The sequence below is a fragment of the Aspergillus sydowii genome (assembly GCF_001890705.1).
Source record: "Aspergillus sydowii CBS 593.65 unplaced genomic scaffold ASPSYscaffold_3, whole genome shotgun sequence".
Classification (NCBI taxonomy): Eukaryota; Fungi; Ascomycota; class Eurotiomycetes; order Eurotiales; family Aspergillaceae; genus Aspergillus; species Aspergillus sydowii.
The window spans coordinates 2,330,056-2,350,761 of record NW_024467861.1 but is presented as its reverse complement, the minus strand read 5'-3'; the positions used below and the strand labels follow the sequence as shown (position 1 = coordinate 2,350,761).

The window sequence follows — 20,706 nt, the reverse complement described above, 5'->3', positions numbered from 1 at the left end:
GTGGGTTATTTTTGGAATAGCGCGCGTGGCTGGGGCGGGTCGTTCTCTTTGTCCAATCAAACAATGAGGAGAAGGTATACAGGGCTGAAAGCTCATGCGTGTCGTTTATTTGGCTGAGCATTCTTCGCGCTCCTCCAAAGCGAATTCAAGTCGGCTATTTGCTCTTCTGCCGCCTCTCAAAGAACTCAGATAACATTCGCTGCCCCTCTCCGCCGCTCTCAAACGACTCCGCAAAAGCAGGAATCCCAGCTTCAATGGCACTGTCTATACCAAGTTGTTCCCACTGCCGAATGAGCTTCTTTTGCTGGCGAACGGCGCGCGGCCCACTCCTCTCCAGCAGCTGAGCCCACTCATCCACCGCGTGGTCGAGATGGTCCGGCTCGACGACCTTCTCCACGAGACCCCACTGAAGAGCCGCGGCGGCGGCGATGTTTTCACCGAGCATCAGTAGTCGACGTGTCCGTCCCCATCCGATTAACCCAGGCAGAAGGGCCGCTTCCATAACGCTGGGGATTCCAACGTTTACCTTGATATCTCAGCTTTGTTTTTCTGAGACTAAAACGTGGACAGGATAAGCATCTAGGTAAACATACTTCAGGCATACCAAACACTGCGTTTCGGCTGGCAACACGGAAATCGCAGCTCGCGGCGATCTCCAGGCCAGCACCCAACGCATATCCATTTATACGTCCTATTACTGGCACCGGACAGTCTCGGATGCTCTTACATGCCGTGTGGACTTTCGTGATGAATTCCCGGGCGGCCGCTGGCGAAGCCAGGGTGGCCATTTCCCCGATGTCTGCACCACCAACAAATGACTTTGTGCCATGTCCCGTTAAAATCACGGCGAGTAGATCGGGATGGCTTTGCGGGATACTGCGTATTTCCTGGGCAAGAAGGTTGAGGAGATGCGAGTTGAGACTGTTTAGCTTGGATGGTCGAGAAATAGTCACTGTTGCAATGGGTCTGCTGCCGCTTGTTCGGCGGATAGTGTTCGTGATGATATTCGCTGCTGTCATATTGGCGTGGGCGTCACTATTCGCAAAAGAAAGATGGATAAGAGAGATACCTTTCCCTGTCGTTCATACTGGCTTCTGCTAGAAGGATGGTTACCCCGCAAAACTCTAATCCCAACCGAGGGTGAGGACACAGTAGAGCCAGCATATCCGATATCCGCTTCCGAATACCGACGCTACAGCTCAAGCAGATGTAATATAGAGCCATCTTCGGCGGCGAAACACAACAAGTAGACCGTTCAGCTGCATTCGTTTCTGTAGGCTTTTTTGGACAACTTACACGCGATCAGCAAGGAAAATCCAGGTCAAGATTCCGGTCCAAGATAGAGTGCGTGTGGTGTATTTTCTCCGACACTCCATTTTGTCTTTTCCATTGGGATTATGGTAGGACAATTGTTGCCTTGTGAAGGTGGAAAGGCATGGAAACAATCTACCGGAGATATTCCGAAGATTTGGACGAGGACAACCAAATCATCTCGTGTGCCGGCCTCTCAGGAATGGCCTGCAAGCCAACTTCAGTCACAAATCCTACATCTGCTACTTCATTGGGATAAATAAGTGCTTGGCTTGGATACTCGTCTGCTCACACGGGAACAAGCGTGCGGTCGACTGGTGGTAGCTTCGTCATCTGGGGTGGTTGTGACTCTTTCCCGTGTCCGTGGAGAATACATCCTTGTCTGTGGCTTGGACATCTTCAACCTGAGAATCGGAACATCGTCAGAACCCTCCGTGTCTCCAATCTCCCCCACCAAAGCAGGCCTGGCAGGAAAGAAAGCCGGGGTAAAGATGAAGACCCTACCATTTCCTGGATGTCTCATTGGTCGGGACACTTTCCCACCGGTAAGGGGGACGTGAACAATTACTCGGCATAATTATGTTATGTCAATTCCTTATCAAGCTGACAAGCAACGTTTTGAGTTAGGGTTTCTTGCGCCGATGATATGCATCTCAATTCAGAAATAGGCCCTGGGTCCGCCGCCCCGCTGCCGACCGCGATTGGTTTCAGGAAGTGAACTCAAGATCCAAAAGGGTAAAAGCATCGCATCTCACTGATAAGCCCAGAAATGATGACGTGCAAGTATGAAGCTGCAAGAGCGAAGCACCGAAGGACTGCGCCAATGGCACTGGTCGGTGATCACTGACAAGAAAAGTCGGGGAGAACAATCTCCCAGGAGATCGGGAAGATTCGGTGCAAGGATGCAACCAGTACGCATCAACAAGCATGAAGAAAACAAAGTTGCCTTGATCAAGATGATAAGTCCGCTTGGTCTATTTGCAGGTCAACGCCGCAATCGACTAAGATTCCACTCAGATTCAGGACAATGAAGCCCGCCAAGATTGTTCGCGCCCAATGTGGATTCGAAGTATGAGAAATCGCGTCAGCCTCGACTCGCTCATACGATGGTTGTCAGCCACCGAGAATGGCTTGAACATTCTCCATACCGGAAAATCCAATGACAGGGTCATCAGGCGTGGGAGCAGCATGGAGCGTGATAACTCCGGACTGCACATCTCATACCGAGCAGTGTTTCCTTCCTTGGCGCGGTTTGATACTCGTTGGGAGCCAGAGCACTGCTTGGCATCGACATGTCGTCGCCAGAATCAAATCACACACAATTTTCCTTTTTTTGCGTTGACGGTGTGGATTGCCTGTGATCTGGGGTCCGGGCCCCTGAAGCCTAAAGGTTCCGGGAGGTCGGCCCGCCGATCATAGATAAAGATATAACGGCCATTAATAATGGATAAAGGACGAGAAGCCTATCCAATGGTGAATCTCCCGATGGCCGAGTTTACCCCTCCGACCCCTGAATTCCGCCTCGCTGGAATTTGCATCTTGTGGTCTCGTTGCCCAAGAGATTTGCCAAGCCACATTCGACTTCATACCCGGCCACGATTGGTTCAGCTCCTCAGCGCAAAGCCAGGCGCAGACGCGGCTGACCAGCCGAATAGGGCACATGGCAACTGGGGCTGTGTCTGACGAAGGTTGACAAGAGTCTCGGCAGAGAACGATAGTTTAGAGTCATAGATCCGGCATCTTGCCAAGCACCCCGGGAGCCACCAGGCTTGTCTCGCAAGTGGGCGACTTGAATTGTGGTTCACGCTGCTAAAGGGACTAGTGGACGCGCCGGTCCCCAAGCTGACGATCCTCTTGGCAGCTTATACCAGAGAAGGCCAGAAGGGGCGGTGCAGGATCCTCAAGCACGGCAGAGCAGGAAAAGACAACGAGAAAAAGGCGAGGAAGAGGTTGATAGCTGGTGTCATATGGATTGATGCCGAGTGCAGATGATAAGAAAGGTCTGTGTTGTTGTTGGCGGCTGAGGCTGGCGTCGGGCTCACTGTTTCACCGGGACGCCTTTGAGTAACCTCGCTTCCTTGCTTCCGTCCTCAGCTCCTTTCTCTTGGTCTTGCAGACCCAGCAGACTTTCGCCTCTTCTCCAGACGCTCAGGTCCGGAACCGTCCGCCCCCTCCCGTCAACACGAGGTATCATCATTCGCGCCAAGCGCTCCACCATCGCGGAAGTCCAGCTTCGAACCGCCGAATGTCCTGTTTTTGGACAGAGAATAACGCTGCCTGAATCACCAGTCACCACTACCTACTTTAGACGTCTCTGCCTTGGCATTCTCCACCGATCGACCCCGAGATAAGGAGTAATTTGGATGGCCAATGGCTGTTTGCTTGACTTCTGTCAAGGTTGGCGTCGGGGTTAACCGCCCCGCTGTCTGTCTGTTGTGACTCGATAAGCGGAAACAAGCCAGAGCATGATGCCTTGGAACAATGTGCCAAGGGACATGCCAAGAGAACCTCCATGGGACACGGAAATCGAGATGTGCCCATGCGTCGGGGAGCCTCGAAAGGCGTCAACCAGTGGAGGGGGAAGGTTATCCAGTCTGGCATCACCGTTCAACAAGCTGCCTGAATGTAAGGTTATGCAGTCTCGACTCACACGGCCGCTTTGAAACGCAGCTGTGTAACATCAAGCACGCGGCACTGTATGTATGAATATATCCGGGTATGCTCCGGATACCTGACAGATCGGCGAGAACGCATCTGGGCGTTTTGTCTGAATCCGAGTTGGGCTGACGACATTAAGAATATGTTCTTGGCATCTTTGCTATTGCTTTCTATGCGGAACCCCAGTCAGACATGGACCCATTTGAAGGGGGAGAGAAAATTGTCTTGAGCCTAGCCAGGTGAGGCCACAATCATCATATATTGAGTGCCGCTTGCGCCCCAACAGTCTGGATCTTTCCCCGATTCTGTCATATCTCGATTCATCTATCTCAGATCCATAAGCCTTGTGGTTTGCTTGTTCAAACAGCCTTATCTGTACTTTTTCCCACCTTACAATTCAGTCTTAAGAGTCCACTAAGGGCAATATCATAACATTTCCATCCCCCTCTGCAACGCACAGCATGCAACGCCCTCCCAGGTCCTCGACGGAGATCGAGCCCGCTACAACAGCCCCCGATCTCAGCAACAACCGCCTCACATACTGGGATACTACTACAGGGTCTCAACCACCCCAGTATGATTCCAAAGAAACCGGGGGGCTATGGTCCGTAGGGGGCAGTACGAATGTCTCCCTTGCGGGTAACCTAACTACTCTCTCTGATGAAGAGCCTACTACATGGCAGTCAAGCCTTTCTAGACATATGAGGTGCAACATCGACCCCCACTACGCTGATATCTTCCTCATCATGTGCGGCTTCGTTAGCGGTCTTGTGGACGGGCTGTCTTTCAATGCATGGGGCAGTTTCAGCAGTATGCAAACAGGTAAGTCAGCAAACCCTGGTCGATATCAGCCCACAACACTGTTCTCTAACCGTACGTACCTAGGGAACACTGTCTTCATAGCCCTAGGGGTATCCGGACAACCAGCTTACCCTGCCTACCTCTGGGCCAAATCCCTAATCGCTGTTACCGTTTTCATCATGTCAAACGTCCTCTTTATCCAGGTAGGCCGCGCTCTGGGTTCCCGCCGTCGATCAACCTTGATAATATCCTTCGCGGTGCAGACCGCTGCCATCCTTGCAGCCGCTCTTCTGGTTCAGCTTGATGTTGTAGACCCGAAGCCAGAAGATCCCCGAGCCCCGATTCAGTGGATGCAGGTGCTACCAATATCCCTATTAGCCTTTCAGGCTGGGGGTCAGATCGTTGCATCCAGGGTTTTAGAATTTGATGAGCTTCCTACCGTCGTACTTACTACCCTGCTCTGCGACCTGCTCGTGGATCCAAACCTGGGTGCTGCTCTAAAGGCCAATCCCAAACGTAACCGACGGGTTGGAGGGTTTCTTGCTCTCTTTCTCGGCGCGGTGACAGCAGGAGGGCTGTCAAAGGTGACTGAGATGGCAGCAAGTCTCTGGTTGGCTATGGGAGTTAAGCTGATAATCACCGTCAGTTGGTTTATATGGAAAGGAGAGCGTACCAAGAGGACCGAAGTCACCGGGTCTGTATGATGTCTTCTTTATTCTGCTTGTCTTTACTTTACTTCACTGCACATGTTTTTCTTCTGCTATTCTTTTCCTCTTTACTATTCGCTTCTGTCTCCCTTACCTTCCAGTTCCCGCGATGTTCTTCACACAGGCTCATGTTCCTGCTTAGCTTACGACTTAATGATCGATAGAGTAAACCAGTAGGGTCACGGGCCAGTGGGTGGTCATTCAGACTAGTTGCGGCGTTAGTGGTTCTCTTTCAATACATCAATCATCTGAGTACTCTTGGTCATGTGTAATTATTCGCCAGTACGAAGTAGCTCGATTCCTCAAAGTCGGTACTATCAGTATACGCTGGGTAGTAGGAGATATTGGGCCGGTGCTGAATACGAAGAGGCGCTCGGAAGCTTCGTCCTCCCAAATTAGCCCACCTAGCCTTAATATGTAACTCTTTGGCATCCCGACACTATCGTACCAACCTACCATCGGTCAGGAATTTACAACAAAAGTGTCTTCTTTCTCAGTCTGTGGTTATTATTCTAGTGATTGTTGCATCATTGGTATATATGAAAGCTTTCCTATCAGGTATTTGAAAGATATGTCGCTGGATTGAGGCATTCAAAATCGATTTCAATCTATAATGCTACCACAGGTATGCACCAGGGATGAATTGAACAAAGGAAAAGTTGAATACACTGCTCAGAGAAAGTAAATCCGCATCCAGATCTAGCTGCGCCAATCGCAACACAAGCCAAAAACGAAGAGAGGGAAAGAGAGAGAGGTAAAGAAAATGAATAAAAAAGCATCAGCCAATCCTAAACGGATATGCGTCATTCATTGAAAAGGGCAGAGGCGGAATGGAGCCCCATAGTAATACATTATTAAAACAAGTAGTATGTGCCTGCGTCTATCCAGATATCAACACCCAAAGAAGAAAGAAAATCTACAAGTATTCGTTAGCATCATACAATTTACACGCACAGATGGGGCGAGTAATTGCTTACCATTAGAACTCCAAACATCTTAGCGATTAGCCACCGGTTCCCTGAGACCCGTGTCCAGTATTTCATGAGTTCGCGCTGTGCGCCTTGAACGTTATCCACAACATCTTCAGTGTTGGCATCTATCCGTTGAATCATTTCGGATTGTTCGCTGACCATTTGTGCCAGCTGACCGAAAATGCCGCCTAATTCATTGATCGTCCTCTCAATCGCGTCAATAGCCTCGCCACGGGACTGAATATACGAGTTACTTGACTCTGCCTCTTCCATCATCAAAAGTTGCTGGTCAGACTGCATGGATGGGCGACCTAGAGGGGATGGATTCGATGGTTCTAAAGTCAAAAGATCCGATGCGCCGCCTGGTTGTGGCGTTCTTCGTCCGGACGGATAGAGAGGAGAGTCTGACCGCTGGGTGTCCAGCGCAGCTTGTGACTTGGACGAAACAGAGGAGACAAAATTTTCTGTCCGTGAACGAGAAGCTTGGATGTTCTTGGTGCGGACCTCGAGGACGTCCTTAAAATTGGCACCCACGTCTGCCAGTTTGCCTTGTAGCATGACCACAACCTAATGAAATGTTAGCAAACACTACACTACATTACGACCACGCTCCACGTACATTATCATTATGCTCTCCTTCTTGATCCGTTTTTGATCGGTTGGATTTTGGATGTTGCGAAAGTGTAAGTGCTTGTAGCGAGGCAATGTGCTGGTTCAGCGACGCGAGATCCTGCTTGATGACATACGTCAACTCGGAAATTTCGACCGGCCTGTCATCGAAAAGCGTCTTTCGTTTCGCAACTGGCACCAGATTAGAATCTGCATCTGATACCGCCCTGCCTCAACTTAGATACTCACGCTCTGCTAATCTTCGGAGCTTCGCCGTTGTCGCCGTGATTCCCCGCCCAATTTCCGCCGCGCGTCGAGCGAATTCCGACCTGGTCCTCTTGCCATTTTCTGCACTATCCAAAGAGCCATTTGCCTGTCGTCTCTGGGAGTCTGATAATAACGCTTGTCGCTGTGATCCAACCTTCGAGGACGCTGCACGTTTCTGGGCTTGTCCAAGGATGGCCTGGAATTCGCCCGTGCGATCTTGTATCGATGGGCCGGTCATATCGCAGTTCGTAGGGAGAACAGTCAAATGATAAGAAATCTGATTCCTTTAACAACTCGGCAGTCGGTGCGCAATTGTCAAGCGTCCGGTGGACTGCGACGGGGGGGCTTAGGAAAAGGGTGACCTAATCGATAAGGAGACAACAATAGGGGGACGTATTTGTCCGCCGGGGTATTAGCGACTTCGAGATGGTGCAAACGAAGGAATGAAAGCCGATGGAGAAGAAAGTTTAAAATGTGAGCAAAGATTCCATAATAAATGAATCAGGCAAGGTTGTGAGCATTGGCAGCGATGAGACAGTCTACTTGTCCCGTCGCAGACTCGCCGCAGTCGTCCTTCCCGATCGGACAGTGGCAATCACGTGGATCTAACCTCCGAAAATGGAAAAGCGTAAAGATTAACCACATGAAAGCACAGCCACCCTTAAAACCAGCCACAGACCCGCCACCGAGGGTAAACGGCCCCAGGCGTTCAGGCAGTGACAATATGCCCGCCTTACGCCTCAGGGGGATGCAATTATTATCTACCGGCACTGGGCAGTGCCTGACTACGACGTCAGCTTCGCTTGGACACATTTGCTTCTTCCCGACCTTTCTCAGACGCCTTCCCTTTTATTTCCAATCGACATTTTCACCTAATAATCCTACCCCTCCGCAGCATCCTCATCAGAATACTTGTTTGACACTTTGACCATTCTTTAATCTTCTCCCTCACGTCATAGCCGCCCGAAATTTGTTGTTGTTGCCTGAGCGAGCTCTGCTTTCTATTTTGTGACACAGCACACGACTGGCGTCAAGTTTTGCAATTGCAGCGCTTGGGCATGCCGATCGCCAGTTTAAACCGATCTAATTGTGAAAGTTGATGAGCTGTTCTAAAACAGCCAACTATAAACATGTCGGGCCCATTTCAGCGTCCGTAAGTTGCGGCACCTTGCCAGTATTGCGTTGCATGATACTGACTAATACACTTTTCCTCCTAGTCCTCTTCACTCGTCCAACTCTAGCACGAGCAGTCCACTATCTCCCGGGGGCGGCGATACTCCTGTATCTTTCAGAACGAATGTGAATCGTGCGAAAACGAAGCGCTGGGTCGAGGCGAAAAAGTACACCTACGACGGCGATGACTGGGGCGAAGATGAGTACGGGGAATATGAATACGATGATGAGCCGCCAGTCCCACAGCTTCAGCAGCCTGGTGCGAATCGAAGCAATCCAGATATCTCGAGCATCTCAAAAGGATCTTCACATCCTCCATTACCCAGTATGGATCGTTCGCGTTCGATGGAACACACTCAAACAGAGTCAGCCGGAAATCCGGCGTCGCCCAGCAGTCCTGAAACACCAATTGTTCGTCCAGCGGAGATATATAAGCGGATGCGTGAAGAACAGAAAGCCACGTCTGCGACCGAGCCGCCCACGAGTAGTGTAGGTGCCGAGCCCTCCGAGACCACTGCACCTCTTTCCGTTCAAGCAGACGCCGATACTTCAGTTATTCCCCCGGCAACAGCAAACGAGCCTCCGACCCTCTCGCTGCCGGATGTGAAGCGCTTGTCAGGGTTTGGTTCTAATCTTCTTACGGATTCCGATTCAAATCCTCAAATCAATCAAGATGTGCCAAACCAACAACACCAGCTCCAACACAATCCTTCTCTTGGCTTCCGCTCGGCTGTCAACCAAGCATTCGATGTGCCTGAGACCCCAAGTACGATTGCTGATAGTGTAGCTCGCTCCAATAGTGATAGCACTACGGGGATCAGTCCTATTATCGCCCGCCAGGGTACTACCGATGATAAGACACCAACTATTCACGAAGAGCCCAACGAAAATGCAGAGACACCAACCGAAGCCGGCATTGTCTTTAAACCTGGGCATCGCCGGGATTTGAGCATTCCTAGCCCTGGTAATAGTCCGTCTCGCAGACCACAACTTGTAGGTCCTGATACTAGTGTTTCTTCTGAATTGGCTCAGCTTTCTGGTGCAACACCCGCAGAATCCCCTCTGGATCATCCGCAATCCGCACGGCAGGAACTTCCTCATCCAGACACGGCCCTGCCCTCTCGAGAAACACCAGTGCGGGATCTACCACCACCTCTTAATGTTCAAACTAGTATAGCGCCTGGACCAGGAGTATCCACAGAGAACATCCCTGTGATCATCCCGTCCATGAGCTCGGAAAATTCTCCCGAGGACACGGAGAATGACCGGCTACGGAAGGAAATCATTCGTTCATTAAGCAGAGAGAACACTCCCTCTGATCACCAGGACAACGATACTCCTCCTCAGACGAGCGGGCAGGACACCCTCTTTCCACATAAAGGCGGGCTATCAACAGTTGCCCCGCAGGCGGAGCCCGCTAGTTCCATGTCCAATGCTGTTCCGGCAACTTCAGGACCTTCAATTGAGGAGCCAACTCCTATCTCAGCGCAGAATACGCAACCCAAACTCAAGAAACGGTTTTCTTGGGAGGATTCGTCCGACGAGGAGGACCCTACCGTTGTCACACAATCGCAACCCGCCCGACCAATGCCGGGGCAGTTCCCATTTTCTCAAGAAAATGTTCACCTAGACTCTGAGGCGACGCCGACAAACGAACCTTCCAAAACATTGGAGGAGGCAGGAAGCAGGGATGATCCTGAAAACGCGGGGCTTACGGTCTTGCCACCCTTGGCAATAGACACTACCGACATTTCGTCAAGTGGCCCGGGCTATGAACCTACTCTCTCAGAGGCACTAGCGCAGGCCGAAGAGGAAGAATCCCACAGCCCTAAGCATCAAAATTTGGGACTTTCAGCACCAATCTCGTCTACGTCAATCGAATCAGGCTTGCTGGGGTTCAAGGATATCCTCGGTAAACAATCACCATATGAACGGATCCAGGCGTTTGACAGGACTCGAGACCAGTTCGCAGCTATTGATACTGGCTTAAGCAATTGGGTTCAAGTTACCCTCTACGCCCATCCTGAGCATGCCGACGTCGTTGAGCGCAACTCAAAGCCACTATCAGACGAATTCAAAAACAGTTTACCACGCGCAAAATTCCCCAAGCTGACGTCCTTGGGAAACCTTGCGTCCTCGCTCCAGGATGGATCTCACTCAACATCGGGCCATGTTAGGCGGTCCTCCACGACCCTTGGTTCGGTGAGACAAAATCAGGCAGGGAAGGATTTCCTGCACACTGCGGGAGTATTGGGTGGTCATGCCGGCAAAGCCGCTAAGGGCCTATTTTCCAAGGGCCGGAGTAAACTGAAAGGAGTTGGAGGATCCGAAAAGGTAGAACCTTGATTTCGTTTTGGGGGGTTCGTCTTCCACTGCACTGTTCTCTTTATCCCAATCCCCGCGTACATCTTTCCATTTCCTTAATTTGTCTTGCTTAATTAGTATGGAAGCCCATGGTTGTACATGTTTTAACTTGTCGTTCATCCTGTATATTTTCCTTTCAATTTGCTTCATGTCTTTGTTTTCTTGATACCAGGGCCTGTTGTAATTGAGAATATTTTGAGGTGTGATTGAGAATGTGACACGAGATAATGTTTTTGAAACACTCGTTGTATCTGCGCTTTCCCTTTGCTTCTGCCCTCAGTCCTTCTTTCTCTACTTGCCCTTTTCTTCACTTGTGTCACCTCTAATATCCTGGTGATGGTGTTGTAGGGGTTCCAATCGTCGCGTGGATATCACAGGCCCGTACGGCTATCAGACCTCCAGCCTAACCCTGGGCCCGGCTTAGATCTAGAAAACACCCGGGACCTGCATGATCCCCCTGCGAGTAGACCATGGATGAAACTGACAAATCAGTCTGGCAATGCAGTGACAACAAGGGGCGGGGAATATTTCTTTGTTCAACGCTCCCCACCCAGCGGGCAATTCGACAGGCACAGCGGCTGTCAGCAACGCCCAGCAGGCTCCAGCAATCCCTGTCCTTTCGAGGAACAAGGGGAGCCGCATCAGAGCAATTCTTCTCGTTCAGCCAATAATAACGAGCACGCTGGCTGCGACGGTGTTGATCACTTGGGCGCTAAGCCACGAGACGACCTCCGAAGGAGTGCGCAGAACGACGGAGAGAACGACGACGAAGCCATTCATGCGTTCCCTGTATCTCGCGAAGAACTACCAAGCCCCCAGTTTCACGCTGTATTCCTCGATGATATTCCGGAACAAGACAGCGCCCAGAACCACGATCCGATGCTTCCTGCTCTGCACCAGCTGCCATCGATTTCGTCCTTGGGCGTGCAGGAATCGGATCTAGACCCGCCGCCGCCCTTCGCACCGAAGCTTGGTGAGTCGACTATTGTGGTCCTTAATGTAATTGTAGAAGTATTCCGACTGGTGGCTGATTTTCTCCGCCAGGCCAGAATCATCTTTCTTCTGAGATTTCACTGCCATCCGCCGTGGGCGACTCCCTCCCGCGTCACTTGGGCGGAAGAACTTGGCGCCGTGGCCAGAGGAGGGCGTCCAGCCAAGGGAACAATAACCTTTTTGAAAGCCCTTTCGCTCACCGTGAGGCTATTCAGACTGCCCCGGCCCGGCATAACGGTCGGCCGGCTTCCACCCCTGGACTGCTGCCGCTCCTTTCTCCCAAGCATGAGTGGTCGCGCCGGCCAGAACAGATATCCTCGTCGCGGGACCCCGCATCTCCCAGAACCTCTTCCTCACCCATGGAGAAGCTGAAGAACGTTGGTCGATTTCACCGCGTCTCAATGGGTTCGAACCAGTCCGAATTTAAGGCCGGTCAATTGCAGAAAAAGTCTTTTAATAAATTGACCGTAGGTTCTCGTTCGCATGCACTAATTGTGTAAGTTCAACTTCTAATTCTTGTTCTAGGGTCTTTTCAGCCGCACTCAGCATAGAAAGTCAGCTCCCCCAGAGCCACTTGAATCTTCATCGGAAGGCAGCACCAGAAACTATCTCGCACCAGTGACCTCGCGACCAGACTCTAGAGTTGCTACCTCTTCGGTTTCTTCTGTTGATAATCACGAACGGCCCGTCTCTCTTCCAGATGCTCGCAATACCCTTCACGGCCATCGCGCACCCATCGAGGGGTACTTTGCCCACGAGTCACCGGAAACATTCACTGTAGCAGAGTCGCACCCGAACCTTTACGGTACCACAAGCTCTGACCATATGAGACTAAGCGACCCTACACCTATCGATCCTGGGCGACTTTCTCCCCGTTCCCCTCCTTATCATTCACCTGGCAGCCCACAGCGCCAATCGCACGCTTCTCCCCCGCGATTCAGCCCGCCTATCCCCACCTCAGCTCCTCGCACGCCGCCATCTCGCGGCCGTTCCGAAGACCGCACCTACGCTCAAGACCTACACCTCCGCTCCCGGAGCCCCAAGGCCTTCGCGCCACGGCCCGAAGAGCGGAACCTGCCAAAGCATGATGCAACCGACCCGGCCTACAAGCTGGGCACCTTCCGGACATCCAACCCCCGTACCAGTCACGCCGGCGACCAAGAATTACCATGGAAGATCACCATCCCGGGCGATTCCGACGAGGGCACAGCGAGTACATCATTCTCCTGGCGCCAGGAAACCGAAGGCGCACTGAACGGGCCGCGATTACCAACCTACCAAGAAGATGAAGAAGAGCACGGGCCGTCTAATCACCAACCTGTAGATGAAAAACAGGGTCCTCCATTCATCAACCTACCAACTGCTCCAGCGGCAACCGAACAGGCTCAACTACCAGAACAAGTACACCCACACCGCGGCGGCGCCCGAGCAATAAACGCCTCCAGCGCCCCTGTCGAACTGCCCGTCCGAGCGGATGATGATTCCAGCGAGGAAATTATGATGTCCAGTACTGCGTACCCGGGGCAGGAATGGCGGCCCCTCGGGTACTCTGAGTGGGAACATCAATGAACCTCTCGACCGAGATAGATTCGCCGTTGAATGAAACTAAATATATAACATGCTATATGAGATATGCCCTACTTACGATCCATGGACATGATGAAATACCGCAAATGTACGTAGGAGATTTTTTTCTGGGGTAAACCTAGCCTTTTTTTTTTTTTTTTTTTTGAAATTTTTTTTGTTTTTCTTTCTTTTCTTTCTTTGAGAATCAGCAAGCGAGTATGTATACCTGTTCGTCTTTCCTTTGTTAGTACTCCTACAAGTTGTACCTTATCTACAGCTCCATACCGGAATAATAAAAAGATTTGGATATACTACACGACTAACAGTAACCAGGCACGATAAGCCATTTAAATATTGCAGTGCTCATGACTCGATTGTCCCTGTCTTATACATTTTATCGTTGGTAGTATACAAAGTCTATAGCGGAGAAGACCAGGAGTATATACGTCAAGAGTAGATTATCCCTCATTATCCCTCAAAAACGCTGTGATTCAACTCCACTCCCATATCCTTAGCGACCGATTGCATTTGAGCCTCGAGATCATCTTCCATGCCACCACCCAGGTGCAGGAACTGGCGCACCTTTGTGAAGTAGAAGAAGAGATCGCTGGAGAAGAGCACAAAACGGAAAAGCAGATGGCGGCCGTAGTTTTTAATTTTCTCGCTCAGCGGCAGGTCAGGCGATTCCACAAGAGCGCGCGACGCCCACATCCCCGTTATCTTCACACGGTTGACGGGGGATCCCAGGAATTGATTGTTCCCTTGGACAATACGGAGATTGCGGCCGATAAAGATAAGTTGACGAGGCCATTTATTTTCATCACCGAGTATCTCGCGGACGGCTTTGCGACTAGCCTGTTGCATTTCATAGTGGAGTTGGGCTCGCTCAGATTTACTCAGTTTCTCGATGCCCTGTTGAGTGGAGAGGTTTCCACCGCGATAGGGTTTCATGAGTGTCAAGGAGGCGAAGATGTCGGCGTTGTTAACACCCCAGCCTTTGACGATGTCGCCGATTGCCTCGTTGTCGAAGGTAAGCAGTGCCTTCCAGAAGCGTGCGTATTGGTGTCGGAAATCAGGTTCCATATGGATGTAAAGGCCGTGATCGATGAGAACAAGTTCAGAGTGGCCATTGGGCTTGCGGCGGATGAAAATGTTACCTGGATGAGGGTCGCAGTGTACCAAACCCCAAAGGAACATCTGGGCCGAGAAGAGATCTACCATGGTTGTCATGACTTCCTTCAACGACAGGCCAAGGCCTCCGCGGCGGTTCCTCCCACGCCATTCGTCTCGTTCTGGCTTAATCTTGAGGCTTGAGGATCGAGGCATTGTTGCAGGTAGGGACTTGCTGGTTTTGGGAAGGTCAAGCGGAGTTCCGCCACAACCTGGGCTGCCTTGCCGCCAGCCTCCGCGCCATGTGCGCGTGATGGAATCTTTATCCCAGAGTCTCACACCCTCAACCCACTCGGCCGTCATGACGCGCTTGGAACTGAGCTCACGGTAAACTTTGGGAATGTACACACGGTCCCGGAGGCGAGGCTCTCCTGCAACAAACTTTGCCATCAACTCAGAGTTATCGGCCTCGTTTTCAAAATCTGTCTCGAGGAAAAGGCGCTCGCTGACATAGGGTACAAGGCTGTAGAATGGGATATCGAAAACGCGACTGTAAATCCAGGTCACGACTCTTCGGGCTTGTTAGTAATGACGGAACTAAACATGTCACAGGGTAGGTATCATACTTGAAAGCCCATAGATCCCATTTTATTTGTCGCGCGATCTCTCGTTTCTGGATCTTGATGGCAATCTCTCTCCCGTCCGCCAGCCGAGCCCAGTGGACCTGAGCTACACTGGCGCTTGCCCTGGCAGTACGCTCCATGACCCCCTTCGTAGGATCTCCATTGAAGGATACGCCGAATACCTCCTCCGCAGACTTGCCAAAGTCCTGCCGGATGACCTTGTCAACGTCCTTCCAATCATTCTGGGGTGCATCGTCGAACATGCGCGAAAACATCTTCTGAAACTCTGGCGGTAAAATCGCGGATTGCATTGCAATGGCTTGTCCGATTTTCAAATAGAGTCCGCCATTGTGCCGTAGGAGGTCGGACAATCGCTCGGCGTTTCGAGCATGGACATCTGTGATGGAATTCGCGAGGGGAGGGTTCGGACGGAAGTTGACCTTGTAGTCCAGGGCTACAAGCAGGCCCAGAGAGAAAGTTCGAGCGGTTCTGGTCAGGGATGAGGCGTAGAATTGGGTATCAAGGGCGTAAACTACGCCAGTCGCGACTGACAGGTAAAAAATACGGCGCAGCCATTTGCGGGTTCGGTGGTAGGTCTTTGCGGGTGTGGGTTTCCCTAAGGAGCTCGGTGAAGGAGGAACAAACGGCTGGAATTCTCTAGAGTGTACATCTCGACTGAGCGATCGAGAGTATGGCACGCGAGGGGGAGAAGGATGACGGGGGAGGCGAGGGCGGAGATGACGCGGGGAAAGCACAAGACTCGTGAGCGAGGAGCTCGGGCGGAGGGCCCGAAACAGACAGGCGGGTGCCATAGAAAAGAGATCAAGATAAACACGGACAAAGTTGCATGATGAAGCCCCTGGGACAAACTGGATTTGAGGAGCTGCGAACTGGGGAGGAACGAAGGTGTTGGCGATAATGACGATTTGGAAGTGAGACGACATCGGGAAATCGGCGTTGAATTTCCCGGCACGGAGATAACAACGCTCGCGGAATATTATGAAATATATTGCATTTATATACAGTAGCTGTCCATTATTGTTTTAAAATGTATACATCTGCTCCATCACCGGCTCGTATGTTAACTGCTTGCACACCTTTGCGTACTCCCTCATGTTGTTCGGTATGATCTCCTCCCAGAGCTCGTCCGACTCTAGATACTCCAGCTGCTTGCGACACACCGGCTCCGAGGCCATCGGCAGCAGCACGGGCAGGTTGGCAATTGCTGATCTGAGAAAATTCCTCTTGAAGCAATTTCCAAACGCCGCCAGGACCTCAGCGTCGGCGCAGATATCCCGTCCTTGTAGTTTTGGCCCGCATTGCTGCTTGATGATATCGGCAGCATCGTCACCGAGTTTCAACATCGCCTCCTCCTGTTTCGGGGCGTTAAGGGTCTTCATCATGCTGCGAACGGCGGGGACAAAGGTGTTATTGCGGGTCCAGAGGTCCCAGTGAGGCACTGTTGGCTGGCATCCTCGAGCGCAGACTTCGCGTTGGAACTTGTTGAACAGATCGTTGGGGCGTGCGGCCAGGGCTGTCACGACTCTTATGCAGATGGCGCTAAATCCGGCGGTAGCAAAAGGGAGGAAGAGTAGTAGCAGAGGGAACAACGTGGTAAAACGCATATTGGCTAGGGGATCGTTATCAACTAGGTTGGCAAGGAGGTTGTCAGAGGCAAAAAGTGAGCGCGAGAAGCGATCTCCTTTGTGGAGGATCGACACTCAAACGATATATTCGGCCATCCCCGCGGACCCGTAGACTCTCAGAGCGCCCACCGAACACTGCCGAGATTCCAATACAACTACACAAATATATTTACAAGGTACTGAACAGACTGGTCTACAATAGAAGAGGCTCTTGGAGCATTTTGGTCTAAATTGATCCCGGTCCTGGCTGGTTCTACGGTGATGTAAGATTTAAGCCGACCCCCACCTCGGTCTCTCGGTGGTTTTTCATCTATTCCCATCCCTGGTTCCTTCGCATTGTTCTGGGTATTTCTTTGTTTCTTTGAGTCCATGATGTCGCCGCTAAATCTCATCGAAGTCGATTCCCTAGAGGCACATGTCCTCATCGATAATGAGCTGGACCCCATGTCAACCATCGCCCCGGACACCGTTCAGGTGTCGGGTCTGATGGGCCATCTGGCTATGGGCTCCCCCCATAATCTAGATGACAGAGGAGACGCGAACAAGGAACTCAGAATGGAGGACCTCTGCTGCTCAGCACATGGCTTGTCAATTCTTTTGGTACGCATTGTCCTTGCCATCCGTTACGCGCGCCTTGCTGACCCTGCTGACCCCGCAGACCGCAACAAAAGGAGACAAGAAGCATTCAATTCTTTTCGATGCGGGCCCGGAAGAAGATGCATGGGAGAGGAACGCCCGACGGATGCGGCCGGATCTTTCCTCCGTGGAGCTGGTTCAACTGTCCCACTGGCATCGGGACCATTCAGGTGAGTTCAGCATATGGAAATGCAGAATCCCAACACTCAAACATTACAGGCGGTCTCCTCCGGGCGGTTCGCATGATCAATGATGCCAAAGAAGCCAAGGGGCTTCCTAAAGACTTGATAGTTGATGTTCACTCCAACCGCCCTGACTTCCGCGGGTTCGCAATCGGCGAGAACATCATTTCTCTCCAGGCGGATCCCTCTTTCGAAGAGCTCGAAGCTGCTGGTGCAACCGTCAAGAAGCAAGACGACGCCCATACCGTGCTTGATGATTTCTTCCTTATATCTGGCGAGATACCCAGGCGGACGACTTATGAAGCAGGGCTAAAATACGGGATGCGTTTCAACAGGAATGATAATGAATGGACTTCTGACGAGGTTATTGCTGATGAGCGATTCATCATGTGCAATGTTAAAGGTACATTAATTGAAATTTGCTTTTCTGTCTCGAAAACTTTCACATGCAACGCTAACTAGCTCCCTCAGACAAAGGAATCGTCATGCTTACTGGCTGCAGCCACGCCGGAGTCGTCAACTGCACGCAGCATGCGCTCGAGCTTGCAGGCGGGCGTGTCCCTCTACATGCTGTGATTGGGGGATTCCACCTGGCGACGAGCGACGCGGCTCAGATAGAAAGCAGCATCAAAGACTTGCTGAAATTGGACCCCGCTGTACTTCTTCCAGGCCACTGCACCGGCTGGAGGGCTAAATTTGCCATCGAGAAGCGACAGCCTGGGATGTTAGTCCCGTGCTCCGTAGGCTACAAAATCAAATTATAGCGGTACTATTTTTCGTGATTGTCCTGTATTCAAGTCACAGGCTTTCTGTCGAGCTGACATCGCTAAAACACGAGCTAGCCGAGGATTATGGCGGGCTCCAAGCAGGGTTCTCCGCACAGTTCAAACGTTTACTTGTGGTGTTGACCAACCATCTTGCAAAGTCAAGACAGTCCATTCACCTTGACTCAGGCAAAGCGACTCCGCTATACCGCTTACCTCTTGCCAACCTATTGACATTTAAATGGCTGATATGACCATGATGGTGAAAAATAACAAAGACTTTGTGAAAATATCGAGAATATGGATATCAAGATATACCTCTTAATCCTTCTGAGCCCATTGCTCGCCGTCGGCAGCTTTTTGCTGTTCTATATACTTACGAGGCCGATTAGAATCTTCCTCCATGACCGTCGGGTATATCGCAAAGGCGGAGTCCATGCGCCCTCGGGTCCTAGGGATATCATCTCAGGTATCTGGCTTTGTTGTCTCTGCGTAAACCTCTGATGTGCTAGAGCTAAGGTGCTGAAAGCCACCCGCTTCTTCTTTGCTATCGTCAAGGCGCAGAAGGAGCACCGCCTATACGAATTTTTCAACAAGAGTCTCGAGCATGGCAACCCTTCGTCGCCAAACTGCGTCGAGAGTAACCTCTTTGGCTCATTCCGGGTCATTCAAACCCGCGAGCCCGAGCACCTCAAGGCCGTCTTGACCGGAAAGTTCGCAGACTTTGGCAAGGGCGAGCTTTTCCACGAGCTTTGGATCCCGTTTCTCGGAGATAGTATCTTCACCACTGATGGCAAGGAATGGCAGGGTAGCCGTAATCTTATCCGGCCAATGTTCATCAAAGACCGGATCAGCGATCTTGAGATCTTCGAACGCAAGGTCCAGACAATGCTGAACTTATACAGCCCTTCCGGTCAAGAAACCGATGTTATGGATCTGTTCTACCGGATGACCCTGGATGCCATCACTGAATTTCTTCTTGGAAAGAGCATCGACAGTCTCGAAAACCCACAGGCCGACTTTGCCTTGGCCTTTGCAGAAGTCCAACGCATCCAAACATTGCTAACGATGATTGGGCAAGTACATGACAAAAGTATCACTAAACGAATATACGCTGCTAACGATTCCCAGCCCAGTTCAACGTTTCTATCCACGCGGGAAGTACAACGAAGGCCTCAAGGTAATCAATGACTTCGTCTGGCCATTCGTGCACGAAACCCTAAGCCTCCAAGCCCACGAAGTAGAAAAGACCTCGGAGAAGTCCTTCACCTTCCTACACGCTCTAGCAAACTACACCCGCAACCCCAAGACCATCCGCGACCAGGTCGTCTCCGTCCTCCTCGCCGGCCGCGACACCACCGCCGCAACGCTCTCGTGGACCTTCTACGAACTCTCCCACTACCCCGAGGTCTATGCAAAACTCCGCGCCGAAGTCCTTGACAAGGTCGGCCCGTCTCGCGCACCCACATACGACGACCTCAAGAACATGCCCTACCTGCGCCACACAATCAACGAGGCCCTACGTCTCTACCCAGCCGTCCCATATAACATCCGCTTCGCGCTCGCAGACACATCCCTCCCCACAGGCGGGGGCCCCAACGGCGACCTCCCGATTACAGTGCTAAAGGGCGATGCAGTATCCTACTCAACGTATGCCATGCAGCGCCGCGCAGACCTGTACCCGCCTGTTTCTGAAAACTTCGCGGACCCCGGTGTCTTCTCGCCGGAGAGGTGGGAGAGGTGGTCTCCCAGGCCGTGGCACTATATCCCGTTCAATGGGGGGCCGCGGATCTGCATCGGGCAGAACTTTGCGCTGGCGGAGATGGGGTATACGATTGTGCGGATTGTGCAGCGGTATGGGCGTATTGAGTATGTTGGTGATTGGGAGAGGCAGTTTCATAAAGCTGAGATTGTGGGCACGCCGGGGATGGGTGTTAAATTGCGTATGTATGAGGCGAGTGGATGAGCTGTGGAGTTTTTTTGGGGGGGTTGTGTGTTATTATGAAGCATATGAACATAATGCAATATCATACCTGGATGATCGATGCTCTGGAGGTTCGTGGGGTATTTTGATGCTGAAAGCGAGCATTACTTCGTACAGTTCTTCGTTTGCAATGGGGTGCTAGCATTGTCAAGAGCTGTCTGGGCTTTGATATATGCAAGAGGAGGTTCCATGAACTTGCGATACAAGTCGAGCTGGTCTATCTGCTATTGGTAACTGGAATATACTATGAGAATGGATAGGTTGGAACAGAAGACGGTTCTGTTTGTGCCTTCAGTGGTCATAATCCAGATTCTAATTCGGTGTTACTACCTGGCTCTGGA

General features: G+C 51.4%; 6 protein-coding genes across 6 annotated transcripts; 3 read left to right on the top strand and 3 right to left on the bottom strand.

The window, feature by feature from the left end:
• Positions 1-154: 154 nt before the first annotated feature.
• ASPSYDRAFT_87745 (uncharacterized protein) lies at positions 155-1,019 on the bottom strand (the record flags this gene model as incomplete). Its single annotated transcript, XM_040851893.1, has 2 exons — positions 155-526; positions 594-1,019. The coding sequence occupies 2 exons, from the start codon at positions 1,017-1,019 to the stop codon at positions 155-157; spliced, it is 798 nt and encodes a 265-aa protein (XP_040704998.1).
• A 3,411-nt stretch (positions 1,020-4,430) lies between these two features.
• Positions 4,431-5,474, top strand: ASPSYDRAFT_87744 (YoaK family protein; the record flags this gene model as incomplete). The annotated part of the gene is made up of 2 exons (XM_040851892.1): positions 4,431-4,791; positions 4,855-5,474. 2 exons carry the CDS (start codon positions 4,431-4,433, stop codon positions 5,472-5,474), a joined length of 981 nt encoding a protein of 326 aa, XP_040704997.1.
• A 507-nt stretch (positions 5,475-5,981) lies between these two features.
• Positions 5,982-8,008, bottom strand: ASPSYDRAFT_43098 (t-SNARE syntaxin). Its single transcript, XM_040846591.1, has 4 exons — positions 7,307-8,008; positions 7,068-7,249; positions 6,455-7,015; positions 5,982-6,393 (listed from the first exon to the last, which is right to left on the bottom strand). Exons 1-4 carry the CDS (start codon positions 7,560-7,562, stop codon positions 6,358-6,360), a joined length of 1,035 nt encoding a protein of 344 aa, XP_040704996.1. The 5' UTR covers positions 7,563-8,008; the 3' UTR covers positions 5,982-6,357.
• Positions 8,009-8,842: 834 nt separating this feature from the next.
• ASPSYDRAFT_148012 (uncharacterized protein) lies at positions 8,843-13,423 on the top strand (the record flags this gene model as incomplete). The annotated part of the gene is made up of 5 exons (XM_040841771.1): positions 8,843-10,754; positions 11,416-11,600; positions 11,681-11,851; positions 12,070-12,321; positions 12,380-13,423. 5 exons carry the CDS (start codon positions 8,843-8,845, stop codon positions 13,421-13,423), a joined length of 3,564 nt encoding a protein of 1,187 aa, XP_040704995.1.
• Positions 13,424-13,888: 465 nt separating this feature from the next.
• ASPSYDRAFT_56557 (ABC1 kinase family protein) lies at positions 13,889-16,778 on the bottom strand (the record flags this gene model as incomplete). The annotated part of the gene is made up of 3 exons (XM_040849234.1): positions 13,889-15,101; positions 15,157-15,769; positions 16,328-16,778. 3 exons carry the CDS (start codon positions 16,776-16,778, stop codon positions 13,889-13,891), a joined length of 2,277 nt encoding a protein of 758 aa, XP_040704994.1.
• Positions 16,779-17,171: 393 nt separating this feature from the next.
• On the top strand, positions 17,172-20,347 carry ASPSYDRAFT_56556 (uncharacterized protein; the record flags this gene model as incomplete). Its single annotated transcript, XM_040849233.1, has 7 exons — positions 17,172-17,399; positions 17,458-17,605; positions 17,655-18,020; positions 18,080-18,341; positions 18,765-18,850; positions 18,911-19,457; positions 19,513-20,347. 7 exons carry the CDS (start codon positions 17,172-17,174, stop codon positions 20,345-20,347), a joined length of 2,472 nt encoding a protein of 823 aa, XP_040704993.1.
• Positions 20,348-20,706: the final 359 nt, after the last annotated feature.

What these genes read in the sequence shown, in the direction of transcription:
- ASPSYDRAFT_43098 (XM_040846591.1), bottom strand. Translation starts at nt 7,562, where the DNA reads ATGACCGGCCCATCGATACAAGATCGCACGGGCGAATTCCAGGCCATC. An exon ending in GCTCCGAAGATTAGCAGAGC is followed by an intron (nt 7,250 to 7,306) that starts GTGAGTATCTAA and finishes ATCTGGTGCCAG; the next exon opens with TTGCGAAACGAAAGACGCTT. An exon ending in AGATGTTTGGAGTTCTAATG is followed by an intron (nt 6,394 to 6,454) that starts GTAAGCAATTAC and finishes GAATACTTGTAG; the next exon opens with ATTTTCTTTCTTCTTTGGGT.